The sequence below is a fragment of the Astatotilapia calliptera genome, chromosome 10, assembly GCF_900246225.1.
Source record: "Astatotilapia calliptera chromosome 10, fAstCal1.2, whole genome shotgun sequence".
Classification (NCBI taxonomy): domain Eukaryota; kingdom Metazoa; phylum Chordata; class Actinopteri; order Cichliformes; family Cichlidae; genus Astatotilapia; species Astatotilapia calliptera.
This window is the reverse complement of record NC_039311.1, coordinates 18,441,849-18,466,498: the sequence shown is the minus strand read 5'-3', so window position 1 is coordinate 18,466,498 and position 24,650 is coordinate 18,441,849. Positions and strand designations below refer to the sequence as shown.

The window sequence follows — 24,650 nt, the reverse complement described above, 5'->3', positions numbered from 1 at the left end:
CCCATTCTCCATCACACATGCTTGCACACACTCTTTCCTCCAAAGGTCTAGATGTGAAATCCCATAAGCGTTGTATTATTCATGTGGTGTTGCAGATGTAACCTTCTGAGAGGGAACTTTACGTTTTGCCCCGGGGCTTTTGAGCTTATTACTTTTTATAGAAAGCATATTTATTTGTGTTTAGGAAACAGTTTGAGGCAGAGTTTTATAAGAACACTCGATGGGCAGGCTTATTGTTGGCTGTCTGACCTTTCAGCCGTACCGTTATGTGTAGTATATTTATGTCTGTTCCATTTCAGGCATCCAGCTGTTTACCACAGATTTCTTGTGATCTCTTCCTCACTTACACACTTTGTCCCTTTGTTCAACCTGTATGTATTCATGTATGCAAACACATATGGTAGAGCCAAAAAGGCACTATATCACTGATTTTTGAGTATCTCCTCATAATGTTCCCAATCCTGGGTACATAGGTGAAAGTGAATTACCCCGCATAGGGAGTTTAAATTTAATTTTCGATGATGCCCACGGTGCTAAACTCTAGCTGACAGGATAAATTTTTTCCCCATGGAAGGTCATCATTGCTTCAGGACTTCAAATAAGCATGGCAGGGAGGTGGAGTGGAATGGATGATGACAATATTTAAATGCAAATGAAAATGAGGTTGGATTTGGTGAAATGACGCACGTATTATCGAGCAGGGTAGTGATCTGAAACTGTAATCTGGTTTCTCAGGTTTCCACTGCATGAGGGAGCAGGAAACAAGATTAAGGCCCAGTTCCTCAGCCAGCTGCAAGTTTACTAAGTAGACAGAGTTTATGTAAAAAGTATTTCAAGTACCACCCAGATATAGAATATGGTGTCTTATACACTTTTGCACGGCAGTAAAAAAAACAAAACATAAGGTCACAGTTCATTTTCAATTATTTCTCTACTGAAATTACAAACGTTGTTGTCCTTCAAGACAGTCCTTTCATTCTCATAACGACACAACTGTGGAGGAGGCTATTAAAGCAGTACATTATCATCACCTTTCACTCTGGTGGAGGAAATAAACTGCCATATCTGAACGTGGACTTTGAAATGCTAATGTTCTTGCTAGGAGGCTGATGTACTATGACCTCAACAGAGACTCTTTCAGTCTGTATACTTAATCTGGCCTGTTTCACTTAACGATCTGCTCCTGCATAATTCTGTTTCCCTGTTTAACTTGAAACGCTTGATACTGTTATTTTACTTACATGCCAAATATGTTTTGACTTGATTTGAGTCTTAGGGGCATCTTGATGGCAGGTCAGAGTTTCAATTCTGACCTTTCTGTTTCATTGCATGTCTTTCTGTATAATTTGTTGGCACTCTCTGCTGTCAACAATCTAAATGTGTGAAGTCTGTCTCTCCGGGCTATGATTTGGTCATGGTCCCATTTATGTAGTGATTAAAGCTCAGGAGGCCAAAAGCGTGCCTCTATTACCGAGCAATAAATGGTGTGTGAGAGCAAAACATGTCCGTGGTAGAAGATGCAATTTTATATGGTGCAGTTTGCTGATGCTGATGGTTGAACATCAGGGAGGTTAGTAAACTTAACAAGCTCCTTAGGGTTGCCAGTTCTGTCCTAAGCTCCATGGACACTCTGGGTGCAGCGGTGGAGAGAAGGACTTTGTCCAAACTAGGAGCTATAATTGACAACCCCTCAGGAGGAGTGTGTTCAGCAGGATGATCCTCCAGCTGAGATACAGGACAACAGAACCGAGTGCCGGGATGCAGCTTCTGTCTGCTATATAACCATGTAATTCCTAAATAGTTAATGCAGCACTTTTGTTAAACCCTTTGAATTAAAACTGAAATTCTGCAGTTTAATCACATCTTGAATATTTGATTTAAGCCCCTCTTTGGTGGTATACTGAAGAAAATTAATTCAATTAAGTGTTATTTCTAGGGCTGGGTATCGTCACTGATTTCTAGAATCGATTCAATTCCGATTCACAAGGTCCCGAATCGATTCGATCCACAATTCGATTTAATTCGATTCGATTCGATTCGATTCGATTTGAATCTGGGAAATTCTGACAGTCAGAAATATTATAATTCAGATCAGTAGATTTACATATTTTTGTATCTGTAAAAAGGAAGCTGACACACGCAAGACTTTATCAAAGGTGTAAGCGTCACAGCAGATGCCTTTGTGTCAAAGCATTATTCTTATTACGGAGACGTGGCTTCACCTGCTGATTCCCGACGCTGCAGTCGAGTTAGCAGGCCGCACGCTACACCGGCATGACAGAAACAGCAACTCAGGTAAAAGCAGAGGAGGGGGGCTATGTATTTACATGCATAACGAGTGGTGTTGTAACAGCAGGATCATTCACACACACTGTTCTCCTGATTTGGAGGTTCTGGCAGTCTCGTGCAGACCTTTTTACATCCCGAGGGAGTTTACAGTAGTTATTGTGATAGCTGTTTATATACCGCCGGATGCTAACGTTAGCACGGCTCTCAGCCTCTTGCTCAACACCATAAACAAACAACAGCTTGCCCACCCCGATGGGGTTTTTATTGTCGCCGGCGACTTTAACAAAGCGTGCCTAAAGACTGTGCTTCCTAAATTTATCCAGTTTGTGGACTTTGCTACGAGAGGAGAACACACTTTGGACCATGTCTATTCAAACATCAGGCATGCTTTTAGAGCAACACCCCTCCCCCACCTGGCTGGATCTGACCACCTCTGCATGTCCCTCACCCCCACCTACACCCCCCTGCTGAGAAAAACAAAGCCCCAGACAAAGACAATAAAAACCTGGCCTGAAGGAGCCCTTTCTCAACTGCAGGACTGCTTCTCAACAACTGTATGGGATTTATTCTCCAGCCACAACCTCCAGGAGTACACGGACACTGTACTCTCGTACATCAGGAACTGTGTTGACAATGTCACCGTCAACAAAAGGGTCAGGGTGTTTCCAAATCAAAAACCCTGGATGAATAGCGAAGTGCAATCCCTCCTAAAAAGCCGCAACACTGCCTTCAAGTCAGGGGACAGGGCTGCGTATAGGGCGGCCAGGGCAGACCTGAGTAGAGGCATCAGGAAAGCTAAGGCTGCCTATAGGAGGAGGATTGAAGATCACTTTGCTGACAACGACCCCAGAAAAATGTGGCAGGGGATCAATCACATTACCAACTACAGAAGCAATAACCAGGCAACATCTAGGACTGATGCCTCACTGGCTGAGGATCTAAACCGTTTCTTCGCCCGCTTTGAGACGACCAAGCCCTCAGCTGCCACACCACTTCCACCCGCCCCCAGCACTGGCACACTAACACTTAGGGAGCACCAAGTGAGGTGTGTTCTAAGGTCAGTGAATCCCAGGAAGGCGGCAGGTCCTGATGGAATACATGGAAAGGTTCTCAGAGCATGTGCTGACGAACTGACCGGAGTCTTCACTAAAATCTTCAACCTTTCCTTGTCATCAAACACCGTCCCGCCCTGCCTCAAAACCTCCACCATCATCCCCATCGCCAAGAAGACAGCTGTGGCCAGCCCAAATGACTACAGGCCTGTTGCACTTACGCCTGTAGTGATGAAGTGCTTTGAGAGACTGGTCTGTCAGCACATCAGGGCCGGTCTGCCTCCCACTCTGGACCCCCACCAATTTGCCTACAGGACAAATCGTTCCACCGAGGACGCTATCACCATAGCGCTCCACACTGCGCTGAGTCACCTGGAGCACCGAGGAAGCTATGTGAGAATGCTCTTTCTGGACTTCAGCTCAGCATTCAATCATATCATCCCGGAGATCCTGGTCCAGAAACTGTCTCACCTGGGACTCTCCACCCCCATCTGCCTCTGGATCAAGGACTTCCTGACAAATAGACCACAGTCTGTCAGACTCGGCCCCCACCGGTCCAGCACCATCACACTCAGCACCGGGTCTCCACAAGGATGTGTTTTGAGTCCCCTCCTGTTTACGCTCTACACATCCGACTGCTCCCCTACCCATCTCTCAAACACCATCATAAAGTTCGCGGATGACACCACAGTGGTTGGACTCATCTCAAGGGGGGATGAGTCGGACTACAGAGATGAGGTCAACAGACTGACTGAGTGGTGTTCAGTTAACAACCTCCAACTGAACACCACGAAAACTAAAGAACTTATCTTGGACTTCAGGAAGGGCAGAGCAGACCCGGCCCCACTTTACATTCACGGGACCTGTGTGGAGAGGGTACACTCCATGAGGTTTCTGGGCGTGCAGATCTCTGATGACCTCTCCTGGACTGCAAATACTACAGCGGTGGTTAAAAAGGCCCAGCAGCGTCTCCACTTTCTGAGAGTGCTCAGGAGGAACAACCTGGAGGAGAGGCTGCTGGTGACATTTTACAGAGCCACCATAGAGAGCATCCTAACGTACGGCATAACAACATGGTATGCAGGGTGCTCAGCTGCAGACAGGAAAGTACTGCAGAGGGTCATCAACACAGCCCAGAAGATCACTGGCTGCTCTCTGCCCAGCCTGGAGGTCACTGCAAACTCTCGGTACCTCAGCAGAGCTGGCAATATCATCAAGTACCACTCTCACCCCAGCAACCAACTGTTTGAACTATTACCGTCAGGCCGACGGTGCAGGTCACATAAAACCAGGACAAACAGATTCAGGGATAGCTTCTTTCCCAGAGCTATCACCGTAGTAAATAAGCACAAAAACAATTGAACCTATTCCATACCGTCACTGTCATTATATTAATGCTGCTATCCTGTATATATTGTACATACTATTGTTTGAGTACTTACGATTGTTTTTTTTGTACTTTTTATATTTTACATTTATATTTATTATTGAAACTTGCACCAAGGGAGTGGCACTCCAATTTCGTTGTACTCTGTACAATGACAATAAAGGCTATTCTATTCTATTCTATTCTATTCTAAAGTAGCTGAGGATAAAACAGAAAAACATGAAGGTGATTTTCCTGGCCTGGGATTTTATAAAAATATTCTGCAGTACATCAAAAACGAAAGAAAACCATTAATCAACACATGAACATTGCCTCTGAAGTTACAGAGGTTTTACTAGAGACACGGCTAACCGTTTTGCATTTTGCGTAATTTTAAAAAGTTTAAATTTGCTCAGAAGCCTATTGAACCTATTGAGAAATTAGGTTTTCTTTTCGGAAAAACGGAAAAAAAAAACGTCGGCCGACAGCGCTGTGGTAGACTTGTGCGTAATAAACAAGCGAATAATGAAGAAAACAGATTTTTAGATGGGAAACTGTTGTTGAAGTACAGAGAGAGAGAGAGAGAGAGAGCTGTGCATCATGGTCGAAGCAAAACAGCAAAAGTCAGAGTGAATTCATGACGATGTTTATGTGAAGCTTAGTTTGGATCTTCTTTTGCTGCTGGTTCGGTCAATATTGTTTGGAGAGACATCAAACTAACAGCTTTAGAATCAGCGCATAAAGGGCGTGAACACAAAGCGCCGACCTGCCGACAGATCAGAATCAGCAAGCTGTCGGCTTTCAGCCCCGACTGTGAGAAAGGCGACATCTAACTGATTCTGATCCGCGGGTTGCGCTGTGTGTCTAAGTCTTTGTGCAGAATCCATGTTCCTGCTCTCATTTACTGTTTTAGCTGTTTGGTGGTTGTTGAAATTTTGTGAGATGTCACCAGAGATTCTGGCATTTCGGGCAAAATAAATTTATATTAAAAAATCGATTCAGGATTTTAATGAATCGATTTTACGTTATCCAAGCCAGAATCGATTTTAATCAATAAATCGATTATAAAAACCCACCCCTAGTTATTCCTATTGTGCCAAATCATAACAGCAAGGTGCTTTATAAAGTAAAAGACCCTACAATAATACAGAGAAAACCACAACAATCAAGCACTGTGAGCAAGCACTTGGCAACAGTGGGAAGGAAAAAACTCCCTTTTAACAGGAAGAAAGCTCAGGGAGGGGCAGTCATCTGTTGTTGGGGGTGAGGGGAGGGAGACAAGACAAAGACATGCTGGGGTTGAGAGCCAGATATTAATGACAACTAATGATTAAATGAAGAATGGTGAAAAAACATAGTAAGTAAAAACAGTGAGTGTAGAAGAAATACTCAGCAGCCTGGCCCTAGTGCAATGTAACTAAGGGTGGATCCGCGTCACTTGATCTAGCTCTACCTAAAAGCTTTATCAAAAAGGAGAGTTTTAGGCCTAATCTTAAAAGTAGAGAGGGTGTCTGACTCCTGAATCCAAGCTGGGAGCTGGTTCAAGAGTAGAAGGGCCTGAAGGCTGAAGGCTCCGCCTCTCATTCACAGAAGTACGCCTGTAGTCTGAGAGTGAAACGCTCTACTGGGGTGATCTGGTAATATGAGATCTTTGAATGTAAATGTAAATAGAAGTCAGTGTCCAATAATTTATGGATGTAACTAAATATATATGATCATTTCAGACCATTGTGATGGATTGCTGACCTGTCCAGGGTGTACCCTGCCTCTCCCCCTATGACAGCTGGGATAGGCTCCAGCTTGACTCTGATTCTGAATTACTGATGATGGGAATAAAGGAGTAGGAGAGAAACAGCTTATGGTCTTAAATTAATTAAACATACAACATTATATGTCTAACATAGTGGAGGTAGCATTATGGAAAAGGTATGTATGGCTGCCAGTGGAATCAGGTCACTAGTGTTTATTGATAATGTGACTGCTGATAGAGGAAGCAGGATGAATTCTAAAGTGTGCAGGGCTATACTCTCTGCACAGATTCAGCCAAATGTTGCAAAACTGATCAGTGTTTCAGTGCAAATGGATAATGACCCAAGGATGCTCCAAAAGCAACCCAAACGTTTGTCCAGATCAAAGAAATAGGATATTTTTGAGATCATGTGACCAAGAGCATGCTTTTCCAGCACAGAGGCCTACAAGCAAGCAGCAACTGAAGGTTGCATTAAAAGCCTGGAAGAGAACCTCAACAGGGGAGACGCAGCATTCGGTGATCCATTTGTTCTAAACTTCAGGCAGTCACTGATTTTCATCCAAGTGTTAAAAATCAATCATTATTTATTTAAAAATATAAAAAATACAACTGCAGGTCAAAGCTCTATCATGCACAGAAGAAGCCAAATGAGAGCATGCAGCTATCTTAAAGCGAATCTAAAATCAGCTGATCAAAAGTAGAGAAGTGTTTTGTGGTAAGATTAATCAAAATTTGTAATTTATCATTTCTTTTTAGAACTCGTGGAAAAAGCATTCTCCAGACTAAAGAGGATAAGGACCACTTGCCTTGTTATCAGCGCTCAGGTGAAAAGCCTGCATCTTTGATGGAATGGGGGTACATTAGTACCTATTGTATTGGCAACTTGCACATCTGGAAACGCTCCATCCATGCATAAAGGAATATACAGGTTTTAGAGCAACTAATGCTGCCATCCAGAAGACATTTTCTTCTAAGGGAAGGCCTTCGATACATTAGTAAGATAATGCTAAACTGCATACTGCAGCTATTACAAAACCATGACTTTCCAGTGGAAAAGTCGGATGCTTAACTGGTTTGCCTGCAGTCCAGACCATCCAGCAATTAAAAACATCTGGTGCATCATGAAATGAAAAATACAACAAAGAAGACTCAGTACTGTTCAGCAGTTAGAATCCTGTGTCAGACAGGAGTGGGACAATATTCCTCTTCCAAAAGTCCCGCAGCTGCTTATTTTTTCAGTATTCCAGACACACTCAGGATCACCTTCACTTCTCAGGGCATGTTGATAAACCTGCAGGTGCAGAAAGAAAAACAGAGGAGAAGGTTTAAATTTTGTTTTGCAGTTTAACCAGTGTTCTTAGTTGGTTCGCTAATCTTAAGTTAATGTTCCTTGTTTTTCTTTTACAGCTTCACTAACATATCCTGAAAAAAGGGGACTGGCCATCTCTTGGATTTATGTAGGCATCTTGCGTGTATTTAACACAATTGCCTCATGCTTTAAAGTTCAGTGTAACTATAGAAATTACATGATATGCAGAGAGGGTATATTAAGTTGTTCATATCTTGTTCGAGTGAAGTACGTCAATAATATAGCAATGTTAAATCTCGCGACACCGCACGTGATTTTGTCTCGCGCCCTTTGGATTGTGGTTTGAGGAAGGCGTCCATCTCGAGTCTCAAGTCGAGCAGCCGCCTCTGCTTTTTTTGGTATACCAAAAAAAAGGAAATTGGGTACTTGTTTCATTTACAAAAGTCTAACTTGTAATTTGAACAAAATAATTTCATGTTTCTATGGTGAACGCAATTAAATCATGTAGGGTCTTAATGAAATTCAGCAACTTAATTTGTTCTTGTTGAGATGACATGATAGAATCTAGTAAGAGTGGTTAGTAGCTGGACTCATGAAATTCACAAGATCACATAAGATTTCAAACCGCAGGAAAATCACTGGAGTTATAAGAGGCAGACAACTATACACACACCATCCTAGCTGCTATCTGCATCAAGCCTTGTAATCATAGCTTTCTTACTGTTGTTAAGCCTGGATTGGTGGCGTGGTGGTTAGTGCTGTTGCCTCACAGCAAGGAGGTCCTGGGTTCAAATCTACAATCTAACTAGCTTGCAGTTGCTTCTCTCTGGGGATTCTTGTTTCCTCCCACAGTTAGAAGTCCTGTACTCATTAGAGTTAGGTTAATTGGTCATTCTAAACTACCCATGTATGTGTGAGTGCAAATGGTTGTTTGTCTCTATGTGATAGACTGGTGAGCTTTCCAGGGTGGACCCTGCCTCTTAACCTATCACTTTGGGGTTATGCCCCTGCAACCCAGATAAAGATATGGAAGTTGTTGTAAATCCATTCAATTTTTTATGTTAACTAGACTTTGTTGATGTAATATGAAGACAACATGTAGTATTTAAGTGACCAAGTAGTACTGGTTATTGAATAGTGTTGGAATAAAAATGACAAAATTGTGAAGGATTAATATATTCCAAGAGCTCAACTTACAGTACTTCATCTAGACATGTTTCAATCATGTTTTCTCAACACAAAATGCACAGGTTTATTGAATATGAATGAGTTGTGTTGATTTAACTCAGTTGTTTAAGTTTCTGCCAAAGCAAAACAATTGTGTGCAACCAATGTCCACTATTGAATTAAATAAATCCAACATGCTCTGTGTTTCAGAGTTGAGATGGACAAGATTAACAAAACTCATCCTGAAAGACACGTTTTGAATATGCAGAAAGCTTGAAATCTTGCAGAACTACATCAGAATATATGCACATCTTGTTACCCTCCAACATCTGAACCCAGGCTAACAGAAAAGGAAGAAGATTAAATCGCTCCTTTGTGTGTCTTGAATAATAAGACAAAATGAGAAATGTTAAGAAATAAATCTATTTGAAACCAATACAGAAAGTATTTCAGCATAGTGATGCACATGGATGTATAAAGATTCACATGAATGCAGGGCATAAACAGTCTGATGCTCAGAATTTCCTCGAAAAGGACAACACCTTTCTCAATGTCCTGTCATAATGTTTAAGTTACATATATACATAGATGTTTCCTTGTGGTACGTGTTTTAGTGTCCACCAACTGTACTAAAAAAATACATTATTATTTTTTAAAGACACCTTTTGTATAGTTCTGTCCTTAAAGTGCGGATCTTAAAGTATTAGAGAAGTACAGAAATTAGATTTTGACATTTAAAAAGGTCAGCGAGTGGCCATAGAGTGTTATTTTAGAGATGAAGTATGATAATATGTTTACGTGTTTTTAAAAAAAATATCGTAATAGATCCCAAATCCTTCTAAATGTTGAGGCATTTTACTTCACCTTCATTTGTCCCGCCTCTAATGGAAAACAAGGGGGAGCCATTCAGCACCATGGACAGCGCCCCCTTCAAGAAAAATGCTCATGTTTAGGAAACTTTAGAAAAACAGAGGTAAAGTTCAGAGCTTTGTAGGTCAGGTTCAAAACCTTCGATAGCCTCATTAACTCTGTACCCAGCACCGTCAGAGCGCCACGGTGAAACATTTATGGCTCGCTTGTGTTGTCTTTACTTTTCACTGATGTCTCAAATCCCAGGGAGAAACAGCAGTCTAGCGGCCCATCACGCTGCTACATCCCTGAGGCGAACGCATAATGTATTAACCCTTTGCGACCAGCGCGAGGAGAGTGCGCCGGGTGTTGAAAAGGGCTGCTCCAACTACTTTTAAATATTACGGCGGAGCAGCGCGGTAGACACAGTTTTCAACCTCAAGGCTAAAGACTGCAATCGAGCTGCTGCGGTCCCACTGATGGGGGGAAGCTGAGGCTTCACATGGTCTATTATATAATTAGTATACGGAGTGTAAAATGGGGGTATTTTCATCAGAGGCTGGAAACACAGACAGCCTGATAAGAACGAAAGGAAGGTCTAATAACAGTGGTTTAAAAATAAAAGGAAAAGAAAGAAAAAGGCTTGGGTGGAGGAAGGTGCCTTGAATCTTGCAAGAAGATGAAAAAGATGAAGACCTGGGAAGGGTGGTGGGAGTGAGGGATGGAGTGGGGGGTAGACACACTGCATCATTTAAGTACTGCGGCTGATGTCACTTCCTAAACACCATAATTGGTCATCAATGACTCTTATAGCTGTGAAGAATGGCTAAATGAAAAAACACATACATACTCCCCCGGGGCTTTGTTTCAGTGATTCGTTGAACCCTTAATTGCTCGGACCTCACAGCCTCTCTCTCTCACACACACACCTGATAGAAGGGCAACTCCCACTGAGGACGGCGTCGCATATCTTCCCGCTCACCTATACACAGCCTGCTGCCGTCGCCCCCCTTATGTGCCCCCTCCCTTACCGGACTGGACTGACAAATGGGTTAAATCTGTCAGCAGGAGTAGCCGTGATAGATGCACCAGGAGCGTCGGGAGATCCCTTCCCGTCCCTTTGCTGCTTGACAAATCTGCGCTCAAAGCTTTCGCCGTGCATCATCCACGCTGTGGTTTGAATTCGACAAGGAAGACTGAATTAGATCGTGTTTTTTCTTCATTTCTTTCTTTTTAAAATTTGTTTTATAACAGGCGACTGAGAGAAGCAGCTGCAACAGCAGCACCGGTTCTTAGACCCAGACCCGTGGGCGGCTGGGTGGCGTTCGTCTGGGCGAGCTGATAGGACGCAGATTTGGCACTCTACCTACCAACTGCTTCATCCCAAAACGACCCCAAATTCTCGAGACATGGCGATGAGAAGTGAGATGTAGGAAGCGGACATAAGGCCATTCATGTTGGTCTGTGTTTCAGCCAAAACGGACAACATTTCACACCATCACCACCACCAGCGTCCTCCCCATCTAACCAGTTGATTTTTTAAAATAACTATCTAAAAAGTGTGGAACACATGACACGCTGGTGAATTCCCCAGGCAGGTCCAACACACAGACTGAATGAGTCCATCTTTGACTGTCGGACGGACTCCTCAAGAGCACAGGACGGATGCAAACAGAATAAACACATCTTGGCAATTCACACAAACACCTTCAGCGTCTCCGCCAACGGTGCTCTAACAGAACGGGGTGACTCGCACACCGGAGGAAAAGTCGTTTCACGGGCAGGTAGGCTATACCCTCACGGCCAATTAGCGTGCTGCCTCCGGGGCGGCGTGTTAAAGGTGATAAAGGTGATTACCGCGACCTAGAGCCCATGCGTCGGTCCTTCTGATCGCCGTGGAGACGCGCAGGCGACTGCACCTGTTGTAATCTCGTCCGTGTGAATGTGTAGGGCTTGTGTGCGCGTGGGCGTATGCGCGTGCGGAGCACATATAGACCTCAGTATGCGTTGACGAGGTGTGAGCCGTGCTTTTTTTGTTAATGGGTGACAAAGTGACAAAACAGCGTGGTGTGTGTGTGTGTGTGTGTGTGTGTGTGTGTGTGTGTGTGTGTGTGTGTGTGTGTGTGTGTGTGTGTGTGTGTGTGTGTGCATATCTGAAAATATATATTATTTCTTAAAATCTTTCTGTCTGCGCGAGTCAGAGCGCTGTGTGGGTTTGATCGATATGATTAGGTGACTATAGGTCCATCTCACGCGCGCCATAAGTGTAATTACAGTATGATTGTCTCAGTACGCAGCAGGGTGCATAACACTCCATCTCACTCTATGCATTATGCTCTGTGGCTTCTTCAGCCGTTCTCCGGTTCTCTCAGGCTTTAGCAGCTCACATATTGGTTCTGATAAATGGAGACTGGCTGCAGTCTAAAGCCCAGTTGTATTCGTTCTCATTGCCAGATGCTCTAAAACTCCACAGTCATAAAGCGTGATGGCCAAATCTGTCACCTGCCTTACACACATTCATCATCTGATACCCTGGAGGAGACTCGCCTGTGGATGGTAACGGATGGTGGGTATTATAGGTAATTGGGAGTGTAGATTTAGTTTGACTTTGTTTGTTTTTTTTCGTGTAGTCTTCGTTTAAAGAGGTTGAGGTGGGGGGGGGGGGGGTATTAGCATACATGAATGTTTTTCTTTATTTTCAAATCCTCGCACACCCCATTATGCGGTGAGTGTGTGTGACAGATCAGCAGCTTGGCAGCTTGGAGTGGTGTGTGTCCAGCTGCGCTCCCTCCGCCGCAGAGGCGCGCAGTATGGAACACTATCATGAGTGTCCAGCTTTTTTCCCCCTTGTTGGGTGGGATGCTAACAGCCTCTTTCAAAACACCTGATATAAGATCACATACTCAGCAGAGCTGCTCAATTAGCGCAGCAGCTGCAGATGGGGATTGAAATTGACCCAAGTTGAACTCCAGCAGAGGGGGTTTGGGGCGGCAGGATTCACAGCCCATACAGCGCCTTGTTGGAGAGATGTTTTTAGAATACAGCCTTGATGGGCAGAAGAAAGACAACTGATATCACAGCTGTGCAGTGACAGCTAGACAGTTTGCCCAAGGTGACTTCAGTGGGATGCTGACAATGTGACATTGTGCAGAGGCACAGTGAATTATTTAATTAACCATTTCTGTTGGTTTAAAATCTGTAAATCTAATAAGACACAACTTTATTGTGGGCTTCTTGTCGATCTTACACATGTCTTTCTTTGATCCATAAATTCACAAGACCTTCTCTCCATATTTCTTTTTCCTTTGTGGTTTATAGTAACTGAAGGATGATGAATCACAGAGTGGCATTTTAGCTGTTTCCAGCACTGGTGCTTCAGATGATCAGCTGTGCTCTTTCATTGTTGTTGGCAGGTGGCATAGGCTTTAACTGAAAGTGAAGGAGACATGAAGAGAAAAAATGATGTTTTACTGGCTTGAAGTGCAGAGAGGATCATTGGTTCGTTTATCTGGTATCTATCTCCTGGGCCTGCTTACAGCTCTTGTGCACATCAGAGAAGCCTTGGATGATGTTTAATGGCTTAGTTGTAGTTAGTAGTTGTATGTTTCGATGGTTAACTGTTGGCTGCAGTAGAAGTAAAAACCTGTTCTCCTTGATGTGGAAGAGAAAATCTGATATTGTTAATCTGTTGTAGGATTGCCTGCTTTTGATGGTTGCACTGTGCATATGCTGCTGGAAAAAAAGCAATGGTGTGATCCCCTCATCTCTTTCCTACTATTCTGCTAATGCATTTTACTCCATGGGGAAGAGGTGAGGAAGGTGAGAAAAAACCCCATTATTCTCCATTTTCCCTATGCAACGCTTTTTTTTTTCTCTCTCTCACTCACAGTACCTCGTTTCGCTTCATCTCAGCCTCTCCTCTCTGAGCTCAAATCTGTTCTGATCACCACCATTGCAGACTTGAAAATGGGCTACCTGGGGTGCAAGTGACCCCACAGTTCAAACACTGTCAGTCAGCCCACTTTGATTCGCTCCTTTCATCCCCTTTGCCCCTGCATGCCCCACGAACACACCTGCCTTTATGTCCACTATTCCACTATTCCTCATCCTGCTCTCACACAGTGAATGAAGCTTATCAGATGGTGGCTCTCTGCTAAATCATGTCAGCGCTAATGTCCATCTCTGTGACAACAGTGGGTGATTTCACAAGTAGAAAAAAACCCACCATCCAAAAATATACAGGAGAAGGATGGAAAACAACAGAGAGAAAGGACCGGTGTGCAAGTGTTTGATTTTTGTGCACGTGTGTCTGCTGGTTTTTGCCACGAGTGAGTGGGCGTTTCTGTCAGGGGAACAATTGTGTGAACAGATGGACTGTTGCAATACATTCTCATATTAATTTCATATCATATGTCTTATTTATTTGTCCGCTGATTGAATAATTCCCATTTCCTGCTCATTTGAGTCGTTGAAGAATTTGAGAATTTATTCTGTGGCTAATGTTCACACATTAAATCTTCATTACTGCCGTTGTCGTTTTGTTCCCATAGGCTAAATACTGGATATCTGCAGCAGACTGCTAAACCATGACAAATAAACAGCATGCATGCATACATCAGAACAAATGTGCCAAAAGCAAGGATCAGGTTATGCACATGACTTGTTCTGAATCCCCCAAATCAAAAGTAACTATCGTATAGCTTTTAACTGCAGCACTGGAGGGTGGAGTGTCTTATCAAATATGCAGATAATGCCACATTTTTAGGCTGGACAGCATTCATAGTGCTCACATATGGGGTTAGATTTATGTCACTGTGAATGAACAAAATCTGACAGAAAAAATAAAAAAATAAATTGAGCATGAAAGATATAAGTCGAATGAAAAAAAATGATGTCAGTGGCAATAAAATTCGGCATCAATGCTGCATTTGACTAGGAGATTGTCACCTTCTCATCTTTTGCACATTTTCTCAGATGCAATGTTTATTGTTTTAGTTTTAGTTCAGACTGAGATGTCATGTGTATCCCAGTGCTGGGTTACTTAATGGGAAATATTCATTTTAAGTTATTTTATTACATTTTTTTTCTACCACAATACAAAGTAAGAGTCATTTTAATTGTCTTAATTTATTGTTAATACTATTTCGTTAATGGGCAGCAGGCTAACATAGACAAAATTAAGAGGAGTCTTAAGTAATAATGTGATTAGGTGAGGGGAAGACAGTTTATAAAGCTGTTCAACTACCTACCTGCTGCTGCTGAGCTTAGCAACAATGAAACAAAATGACTTGACAAGTATGACCCAAACCTTGCTTTAAGTTATTAAATTCTGCTGTGAGAACATGAAGATGAAGGATTTGAACCTGCAGCCATGCAAGCCAGTTTCTAAATGAGCTGAATCTCAGTGTGGTTGTATTTCACTGATGTTGCCAATCCACACAAAGCACCTTCGAGTAATTTTTGGAAAACAGGAGCCAGCGTGGCAGCAAAGTGCAGTAAATGTGGGGTAAAAGCAACAGAATTAATGAGCCATTATCACACATGCACTGCAGCCCTGGAGTGTTTTTGTGTTGTTTCTCACTTCTCTGTAGTGCTGCATGTGACAAAGCAAATGTCCGAATAGCTTTGATGTGATATCAAAGCCTCTTTTACCTGCAGCTCCTTATAGTTTAAAGTCTGCGAGATGACCAGTCAAGCCCATGTGGTCTTCTTTGTGCATGCTCTAAGTAAGCACCACCCTTCTCCAAAACCAACTGGAGCTCTAGTAGTGAGAATGCATTTGAAGTTTATGTGTGAAAACAGCTCAGTGTCTGTTACAAAGCAACAGTAGTTAGTAACAACCACCCTCCACTGGTCACACCAAAGTAAGTATAGCTGAAGCAGAAAGCCCTGTGATTCTATTAAACTGTTTGGAAACATTTGAACTTTTTAATTATGAATTAACGCAAATATTCTCACATTAAGCTTTCATTTTATTTCTCCATGTGACATGCAGCCACTGCAGGTAGTACCTGGAAATGTTTAATAATGAGGCCTCAGTGTGTCTGTGTGTGTTTGCGTCTTGTTGGCTGAGACCGATGTCTGCAGAACAGATATATGTTGCCACGGTGACCGCAGTACCTTTAATGTGCAGGTGAGGCACGAGTAGACCCAGGAGCAGATGGACCGAAGAGCAAATTTCCTCCGAGCGCACAAAACTATGGATACATAAATACTTCCCCGCACGCACTTTGTTTGCTGTCTGCCTCTGTCTCATGCACATATGCAATTTTCACCCCTGATGCCCTCCACAGATCATCAGAACAGGCAATCGCACTGCTCTTAACCTTTTAGGCTGTTTTTGTCTTTGCACACTTTGGGTAATTTTCTTCCCTCTGCTCCAATTCCAAAATCCAAAAAGGATTTCAGTCTAGAAGGAGAGGAGATGGTTTATATTTCTGCCATGTTTCCCATCTCATAGATACCCCCACTTCCAAATCTATCTCTCCTGTCTGGCAGTGGCTGGCTCGCAAAATCCTATTGGGATCTCTATCTCTTCCTACCTACCTATCTATCCATCTATCTTTCTTTCTTTTTCTCCCTCCCTTCAGCTCAGTTCACTGTGTACTATTGGCAGGAATATAACATGAAGCATATCGCCAAAGTGTCAAAATATTACAAGCCCTCAGAGGCATGACTCTCATGAATCAAAACAGAGAATGGCTCTGATCATACGACAGCGTGGGCCACGGTTGATTGATGCCCTGTCTCGCCCCGAGGTGTCTCAGCGAGGTGTTGGGTGGCGTTTGGGACTGTCTGGAGGGACAGCTAGTCAGTAGATCTGACAGGGAGGGTTAGAAGAAATTATATCTGGCAAGCGTGTGGCGCTTCTCCTCTGTGGACCAAGGAGACTGAACAAAGACCAAGCAGGACAAAGACAAAAGGAGATGAATCGCCTGACTGTACTATGAGGGTATTATCAGAACAATAGTAGTGGAATATTTTCTGTGACTCCGTTGAATTATAATGTGATTACATAATTTGTCACTGCGATTCTGAAAGGAGGAGACTGGATTGAACATTAGAAGTGTGGAAGGAACAATGTTGCCTCAGCAGGACCTCGTGTTTCTAAAAAAGGGCTCATGACTGCTTAGAATACCCATGCGTTGCCACACATTCTCACCTCATTCTTACCTGTGGCATGCATAGCTTATTTAGATTGTGTGTATGTGTGCTCTGCAGGGAGAAGATGCCATTCCACCATGTGCGGGCGGGCCTGCTCTATCCAGACAACTACCTGAGCAGCTCCCTGGCAGAGGGGAACGAAGCCTTCCAGCTAACCAGCCTCTCCACTGAGGAGCTGGGAGGTGAGTGTGCTGACAAAGGGAGCGAGAGAAGGGGGGAGTGTGTGGGGATGCAGAATGAAGTGTGAGGTACTAGCAATTAATGGTTCGCTGCCAGAACAATGCAGTTACACTGCTCCAAGTCTCCAGAGGAAAAGTTTTTCCATTTAGCCACTTTGTCTGAGCTTGACTGGATTCATTGGTTTCCAATTATAGTGCTCAGGAAATAAAATCAATTCAATGGGCTCAGAAGGAAGCAGTGTCTGACAGAATGTATATATGACCAGTTGATACTGGTATGGTAATTTAAGTTTTCAATTCAAATTCATCTTCCATGAAAATTGATGTTACGTGTTCACACCAAAGGCTTTGATGTGGCAAATAGATTCTTGGAAAGCAACGCTACACATTAATAATTTGAGCAAAAATACACCTTTTTGTAATGTTTGTGTGTGTAAATAACCAGAAAAAGACTATTTTAAGGAGGTTTATTTTTGCAGCTCTGACCAATACTTTTATCAGTTAAGATCTTAATCTACTACGAGGAATCTAGCAACATTACTAAAAAAAAAACATGGATTCAGTACAGCAAGTGTTCCCTTTAAACTGGTTCATAGACTCTTTGTAAACAAATCCCCACAGTTAGTCAGATTTATAAGGACCACGAAAGAAAAGTGATAAAACTGCAGCCATGTTATAAACACAAGAATCAACATCTAACCCACTGTGGGGCCCAAGTTTTATCTGTTTATTGCATCATGAAAACTAACTTTTTGAGCGTCTGGCTCATAAAGGTCTGATGAAGAGCTGCAATGTGCAGGCTGTTTATTTTTCTCTAGTGAATGCTGGGTTGTTTCAGCCCAAGACTTGCCTCGACTCTTGTGTTGATGCGCATGTAACCGTATAAACATTCACCACAGTAGGAAGAAAGACTTCCTAAATCAAATTCGACATCCAAAATAAACAGTAGATGTGTCCTACAGGGTTGATAACGATCAACCCTGTAGGTGCTAACTGCCAGTAGTGCTGGTAAATTAAATGGCAACTAATCTGACGTAATTATGCTTTTCTTTCCCGGCGATTACTTTGGTGAGTGAAAATTTATCTTTATTGTGCTTTAACCTGGGAAAACAAATAGGGTTTTCCTTTAAACTGGCCTTTACTGAATTTATACATCATGGGCGCACTTCACTGAGTGCCAGCTTTTCTGCAGCGATCCAAAATCGTGCTGTGCATGCAGTACATCTGGGTCCTGATTTGATGTGATTGACCAGGTGTAAAAAACAAAGACTTCTTACCCTATGGTTGTGCTTTGATATGAAACAAACAGCTAATCCTGCCATAGACCGAGGAATGAGAGCATGAGCGTTTGTCTCTGACTCTCTGACTGTGCCTGTTTGTTTGTGCTTATACATGTGGCCCATTGTAGCTTGCTCGAATGAGCTTTGGTATGAAGTACTTTGTAGTATAAATCTTTTAATCCAGCGTCCCTTGTGCACAACTAAACTCAACCCAGTTCAATAAAACAGTTGCTTTACTGCGAGCAGAGCGGGTACAGTAAAACGTCTCATCATCATTAGTCTGGTTGGCCTCTGTCTGTGTCTTGTTAGTCAAGGGCAGCAAGAACGTGAAAGTAGTCTGGCCGTGTGTAGAGCTTTTATATAAATTGAATCTGGACTCTTAGGTTCCAGACATCCTGATGTGGTCTTATCTAGTGCCTGTCAGCTACAGCTTCGTTGTAAGCGATGGGACTGTTTGATGTGGACCAAATATCAGTGGTATATGCTGCCAGCATTTGAAAACTCCTAATCCCACTTCAGAGAGATGCTGAAGGTTCTTCTAGGATCATCTGTTACTGCAGATAGAAAGCTAGTTAATCACCCCTGTGTAGATCCCTCCTATCATTTCTCTAGTTTTAAGGCATTTCATCAATCACATCAAGAACATGTATAGTCCTGGGGGTTGACCACATAATACCGAGTCATGCACAGGCAGGGTTGGAGCCTAACACACGAACACACGCAGGCATTTCACAGTAATATATCAGGGACTAGCTCATTTGTACCCTGTTGAAAATCTACTCTTCACTGTTGAGCTGCATACAAATACATTTCACTTTGTTTTGGGAGGCCGCACATTCACCCGCATTCCCAATCCCTCGCCTCTGTTTCTCACTTTATTTTGTTGGGGGAGGCAGTGGCATGGTGCTTGAGTCTAGTTATCAGCCGTAGGGGATATTTACAGGCTTAGGCGGGGGCTGTGACTGAACTTCAGCTCTCACGCAACTGACAGTGAAAAGACAGGCATAGGAGACAGATCTGAGGCTGACTTAATACACAAAGGAAGGAAGGAGCTGCATGTCAGGATAAGAATATTAATGACACGAGGCCTGAGAGAGACACAGAGAGATGAACTTCATGTAAAATTCATTGTTTAAGGTTTGAAAAAGGGATTAGTCTTTGGGAAATTGTGCTTTTGGTTGTGTTCCTTCTGTAAAGATTTGCAGAACGCTAGGTGAAATGGCACCCGCTCCGACCCCTGAAGCAAAAAAAGATCCGCAACGCACTGAATGCTTGCTCGCTAAAAGATATTAGATAAAGTCCTGCAAAGCTTGTCCCACCTCTGTCGTCTTTATAGCGTCGTTGAGTTCGACCCCTAACTCCAAATCAGAGCTCCCTCCTCTTCTCAGACAGCGCTAACTGATTGACAGGTAATTAGCCCCGAGATTGACCAATGTATTTTGTAAGACGGTCCTCGGAGGTTTGAGTAATTCTGCTGCATGAAAAGATAGATGCCTTGCAAGCCGTGTGTTTACTTACAATTTGAAGATAGAAGTAAGCCTTTTATGTGGGAGGAGAGAGTCGGAAATGCTCTTGGCAGTTCTTGTGGTGATTGTGCTGCGTGGAGGGATTGGGACAGTTCCCTCGGGGTTTGTAAAATACACTAAGTACACAAAGATGTAAAAGAGCAAGAACAGGGAGAGAGGGACAAAGGGAGCGAGGGCGGGAGATCACTCTCACCTTGATTTGTCTGTGGCACTTCCAGTTAATGGGGAAGCCTGTTATCAACACCAGGGAAGCACCTTTCAGCACCAGCTACAAACCTGCTAAATCCTGTTAATGATTAATTTCTTTCCCATGGATTAGTCCATCTCCCTGACACCATCTGATGACTCACAATTGCATTTTTAGTTTTTCATTTTATGAGGCTGGAGACGGTATGAACATTGTTGTTAAATCGAACCAGAGAGCGGGTTGTTTGCAATCCGATTGTTCAGTCTGACGTCACTAGCCGTGTCTGGGTCTAAACTGCGCTGCAGGTCCATATATCAAACGATCACTATGGCATTACTGAGAGTTGAAAAACTGTCTAAAGTCTTTCATCTTTAATAAAATGATCAGCGTTCTGCTCTACCAGGTGTAACAATTGAGTTTAACATCCAGGCATCCATGAAAACGGAATTTATGACATTTAACGGAGTTAGAAGTTAGCAGGGAGTTAGCTCGCTAGCTTCTATCTAAATACAATATAGCATGTCCTGACTGCAGGGTTTTGGAAACAAATTAAAACGTACAGCTCTGTTATCACTTCCAACATAAATGAAGACGGAAAACTAAACAGCAGTGACGTTTGTAAGGTTACTGAAGTTGGGCTAGCTGGTATATAATGATGTGCTACGTGACCGCTAGCGACACAGCTATGTTAGCTTAATATAAACAAGCTAACTTTTTTTTCCCACTCGATAAAAGTTAACGTGAGTGTTCTCGGTGGTCAGGAACAAATGTAATCGCATGGCAGGATGCTGTAAAAGGACCAAACTTCAGCCAGGAGAACAACTGAGATAATCCATCCACAATACGAGGTTAGTCATTCATATACTGCTGCATGGGCTGGGCTGTAGTTACATCCTAAGGTTTTAAAAACTGAGCTTAAATAAATGATTAGCGGTAATAAAAGCCGAGGGAGGTCAACAGGGATCACTGACTGTTTTAGGAGCTTTTTGAGATTAAATAGAAGAAAATACAAAACATTAAACATGTTAACAACACAAAAGCCATATTAAACGCAAACTACTTTAGACCCGGAAGTAGGATTCGTCACGTCATCACTGAACAACCGGATTGCCCTCATATTTAAAACATTAAAATGTATTTTAGCTTCCCTGACAACATTTCAAATAAGTCACATGACTTTGACCTGCGATTAAAATGATTAGCATTGATTTTGGCACAGAAATTGTTGGGTTAAATTACACACTATATATAATATAGTATATATAGATAGATAGATAGATAGATAGATAGATAGATAGATAGATAGATATACTTTTTTTTTTTTCGTTTGGACTTTGTTTTTGTCTCTATAAACTCTCAATGATCTTCTGTCCTGCCGCTTCATGTCCATCAGTTAGCAGCTAATTTGTCTGTCTGCTGTTTGGAGCTGAGCAGGTTGTGCACAAAGAGGTCAAGGAAGCCTTTTAGCTCATTCATCCAAATGACCAGTGAGCCCATGCCATACAGAACCTTCATTGTATCTTTATCCATTCATTCATTTGTCAGGAGTTCACAAGAATTACTGCTCCTTCTGCAGCATTGCCCAGAATTTAATCACACTTAAACACAATGATCACCCATATTATGCTCAAGGTCAAGGTCATATTTGTTGTTTTACGGCCAATAACCTGTGAGATGTGGTAGATTGTGAGGTGGGAAGCTACGATGCAGAAAACAGCTGCATCATGCAGCAGCATGTGAGACTGAATGCAAACAGTCACGCTTAAGGCTGGAAATTCAAAAATGTGAGCAGAAACTCTATAGAGCTGAGAGGAACTGACTGTCACTCGTTGTGACCCATTTAACGTACAAGTAGGCATTTGATCGATTGCTGATGTGAAAAATATTGATGTTTGCCACTTTTTTATGGTTCATGGTAATCTTGTTTAATGAACAATCCGTGCAGTTCAGCTGCTAGACATTTAATCGACACCATGCTGCTTTGTTCCCAGAGACAGAAACAATTACTATTAACGCAATTGCATTTTGCGTATCAATCAAAGTAACTTAAATATGAATGAATTAATGTAAATGAATAAAACAAAACATAATTTAATATGAACACAAGAAAGAGGTTTGGGAAATGCCAATAAAGAGATTTCACTGGCTGTTTCAGTTTCCAGCTTATAACATAAATTAAGAAGTTTGTAACTTTATTCCCAACTAACCAGAAACCAACACAGTGACCTCAACAAGATAAATATTTACAGAGAGTTTTATCTATGATAAGTGTGTAGGTTTAACTTTTAAAACATGTGTCTCCTCAAACAAGATAAAGAAGCTGAGAGACTGACAGTGATGCACAGCGATGTGTTGTATGTTTGCTGCGCAGAGATCCGTGAGGCATTCCGTGTTCTGGATCGTGATGGGAATGGTTTCATCTCCAAACAGGAGCTGGGCATGGCCATGCGTTCCCTGGGTTACATGCCCAGTGAAGTGGAGTTAGCCATCATCATGCAGAGACTGGACATGGATGGTAAGATGCTACATAAGGACACACTCTTGGGTGCATGCATGGAGCAGCAAACCATGCATTTTCACATATGCAAAACACAGAGTGCAACTCTGCATGTGCGACTGTTTTACATAAAATATTTGTGTTTATATTGGAATAAAAAATGTTGTAATGTTATCCTTTTAGAGAGAAGCTTATCATTATCTTTAAATGTGTTGCATTTTTAATGAAGTGTAAATGACTTAAGTAATGCAGTCTTGCAGAACTTAATTCCTCTTTCACTTGCTTGAGGCTAAAAAGGGGTTTTAGTTTTAGTTACAGTGTCCTTCAAACTTTGAAGTGCCTAAATGGCAGCAGGTGGTCACTTATCTAAAATTAATTCACCTGGAGACAACAGAGAGAGAACCTGCCTCCTCCTTAAACTCCTGCTTTGCTTGTAAATTCTCAGAGGGCCGCAATTTCTCATCAGCAGTCCCTGAATCACAAACCAGCTAGTCAGTCTTTCGGCCGGTTCTTATCAGCCTGCTCTTGATTTCACGGCTCGCTGTAAATATCAAAGGTCAAAGCTAGAAGCTTTTTGCGTCCATGAGCAGCTTGAGAGCAGCACTGCCATTTGTTCTGCTGAGAGACAGTATCTCTTTTAAAATCCTTTACCCCTGACTGCTATCATCCCCATGTCACCGCTCATAAAGGACTGAAAGGCAAAATTATTTTAAGAATGAGAAATTTTATAAGGTGTCAGAAAACCTGCGCAGTTCTTCGGATGTATTTTATATGTATAATTAAATCAGTTCTTAAGCATTCTTGATCCTCTGATATCCGGCATTATCCTTTTCCCTCAGCTTTAGGCAAATAGTCTTAAAAAAATAAGATTGTTCTATATTATGTTAATTCAAATTTCTTTTGAGAAGCTGTAGTCAGGCTTTGGAACCAAGCTGATGCTCTTTCATGTGCGCAGTATCCTATAATACAAGATAATGGTTTATTTTATGGGTCTGTAATCTCCTAGTCATTTTTGAAAAATAATTTAAAAGTGATAATAAGACATTTACTGCAAAAAATGCATAATTTTGTAATAAGTATAGGAAGATATATTTTCTTCAGAAGAATGTCTTCATATACCAAAAACGTAATTTTGTATTCAACATACTGAATTGTTGGTGTGTTTATAGAACATTTTCAGGCTCTCTAGCGTTATCTGTGGGTATTGTTTGAATCATTTTTTTCTCTATTATATCTTCCAAATTACAAATAATTTTCAGGAGGGAATAAAAAAAATAATTGACACACACAACGGTGTTCTCACACAACATTACCGCACCTTGTCCAGACTACTAATGCGTCTAATATGCTCCTTACGATAACACGTAATAATCCGAACATTAGATAACAATTTTAACTGGTCATAAAATCAATATTGGCAATATACAGTGTAATAAGTCTGGGTGTTTTATGGTGTTTACAATGTGCTGCCATAGTGCGTGTATTTATTCCACGGGGCGCTGCCTGTTGACTGTTATCTATAACAACATACGGCTGCAGAATACATAATGCAAGCACACGCAAAGTTGTCTCTTTTGAATTTAAATCTGCCAAATGATCCCTGAATTGTCACAAAAATCAGTCACACAGACACACACAGGCACACACTCGTGCAGGTCCACGCATTGTATCCGAAAGGTGAATTAAGGCCGATGCTGCACGAGTGCTCGTCATGGATGAAAGCACACACCCATCTGTTGATCTGTCTCCTTTGTTTCTGGAAAGAAATGAACTTTGTCATAAAATGCATTATTTAACTCTGCTTTGCCATCCTTCCTGTCTCAGTATCTGATTGTTTTTTTGTGCTGGTCTGTCTCCTTGCTCCTCTTTTTCTGTGTGTGTGTTTGTCTACCTGCAGGGGACGGCCAGGTGGATTTTGAGGAGTTCATGACGATACTGGGGCCCAAGCTGCTGTCATCTGACAACAGAGAAGGATTTCTAGGCAACACCATTGACAACATCTTCTGGCAGGTGAGAGACAAAGCTTCCTCCTCCC

General features: G+C 42.3%; 1 protein-coding gene across 1 annotated transcript in view; it reads left to right on the top strand.

The window, feature by feature from the left end:
- The first annotated feature begins 10,295 nt into the window (after nt 1–10,295).
- The window catches only part of caln2 (calneuron 2), a 30,685-nt gene continuing 16,330 nt past the window's right edge, over nt 10,296–24,650 (top strand). Inside the window, exons 1-4 of the mRNA XM_026183175.1 lie at nt 10,296–11,566; nt 17,004–17,128; nt 22,490–22,633; nt 24,513–24,625. Of these exons, the coding sequence (XP_026038960.1) occupies nt 17,011–17,128; nt 22,490–22,633; nt 24,513–24,625 (375 nt within the window). The 5' untranslated portion in view covers nt 10,296–11,566; nt 17,004–17,010. The remainder of the gene's footprint in view (nt 11,567–17,003; nt 17,129–22,489; nt 22,634–24,512; nt 24,626–24,650) is intronic.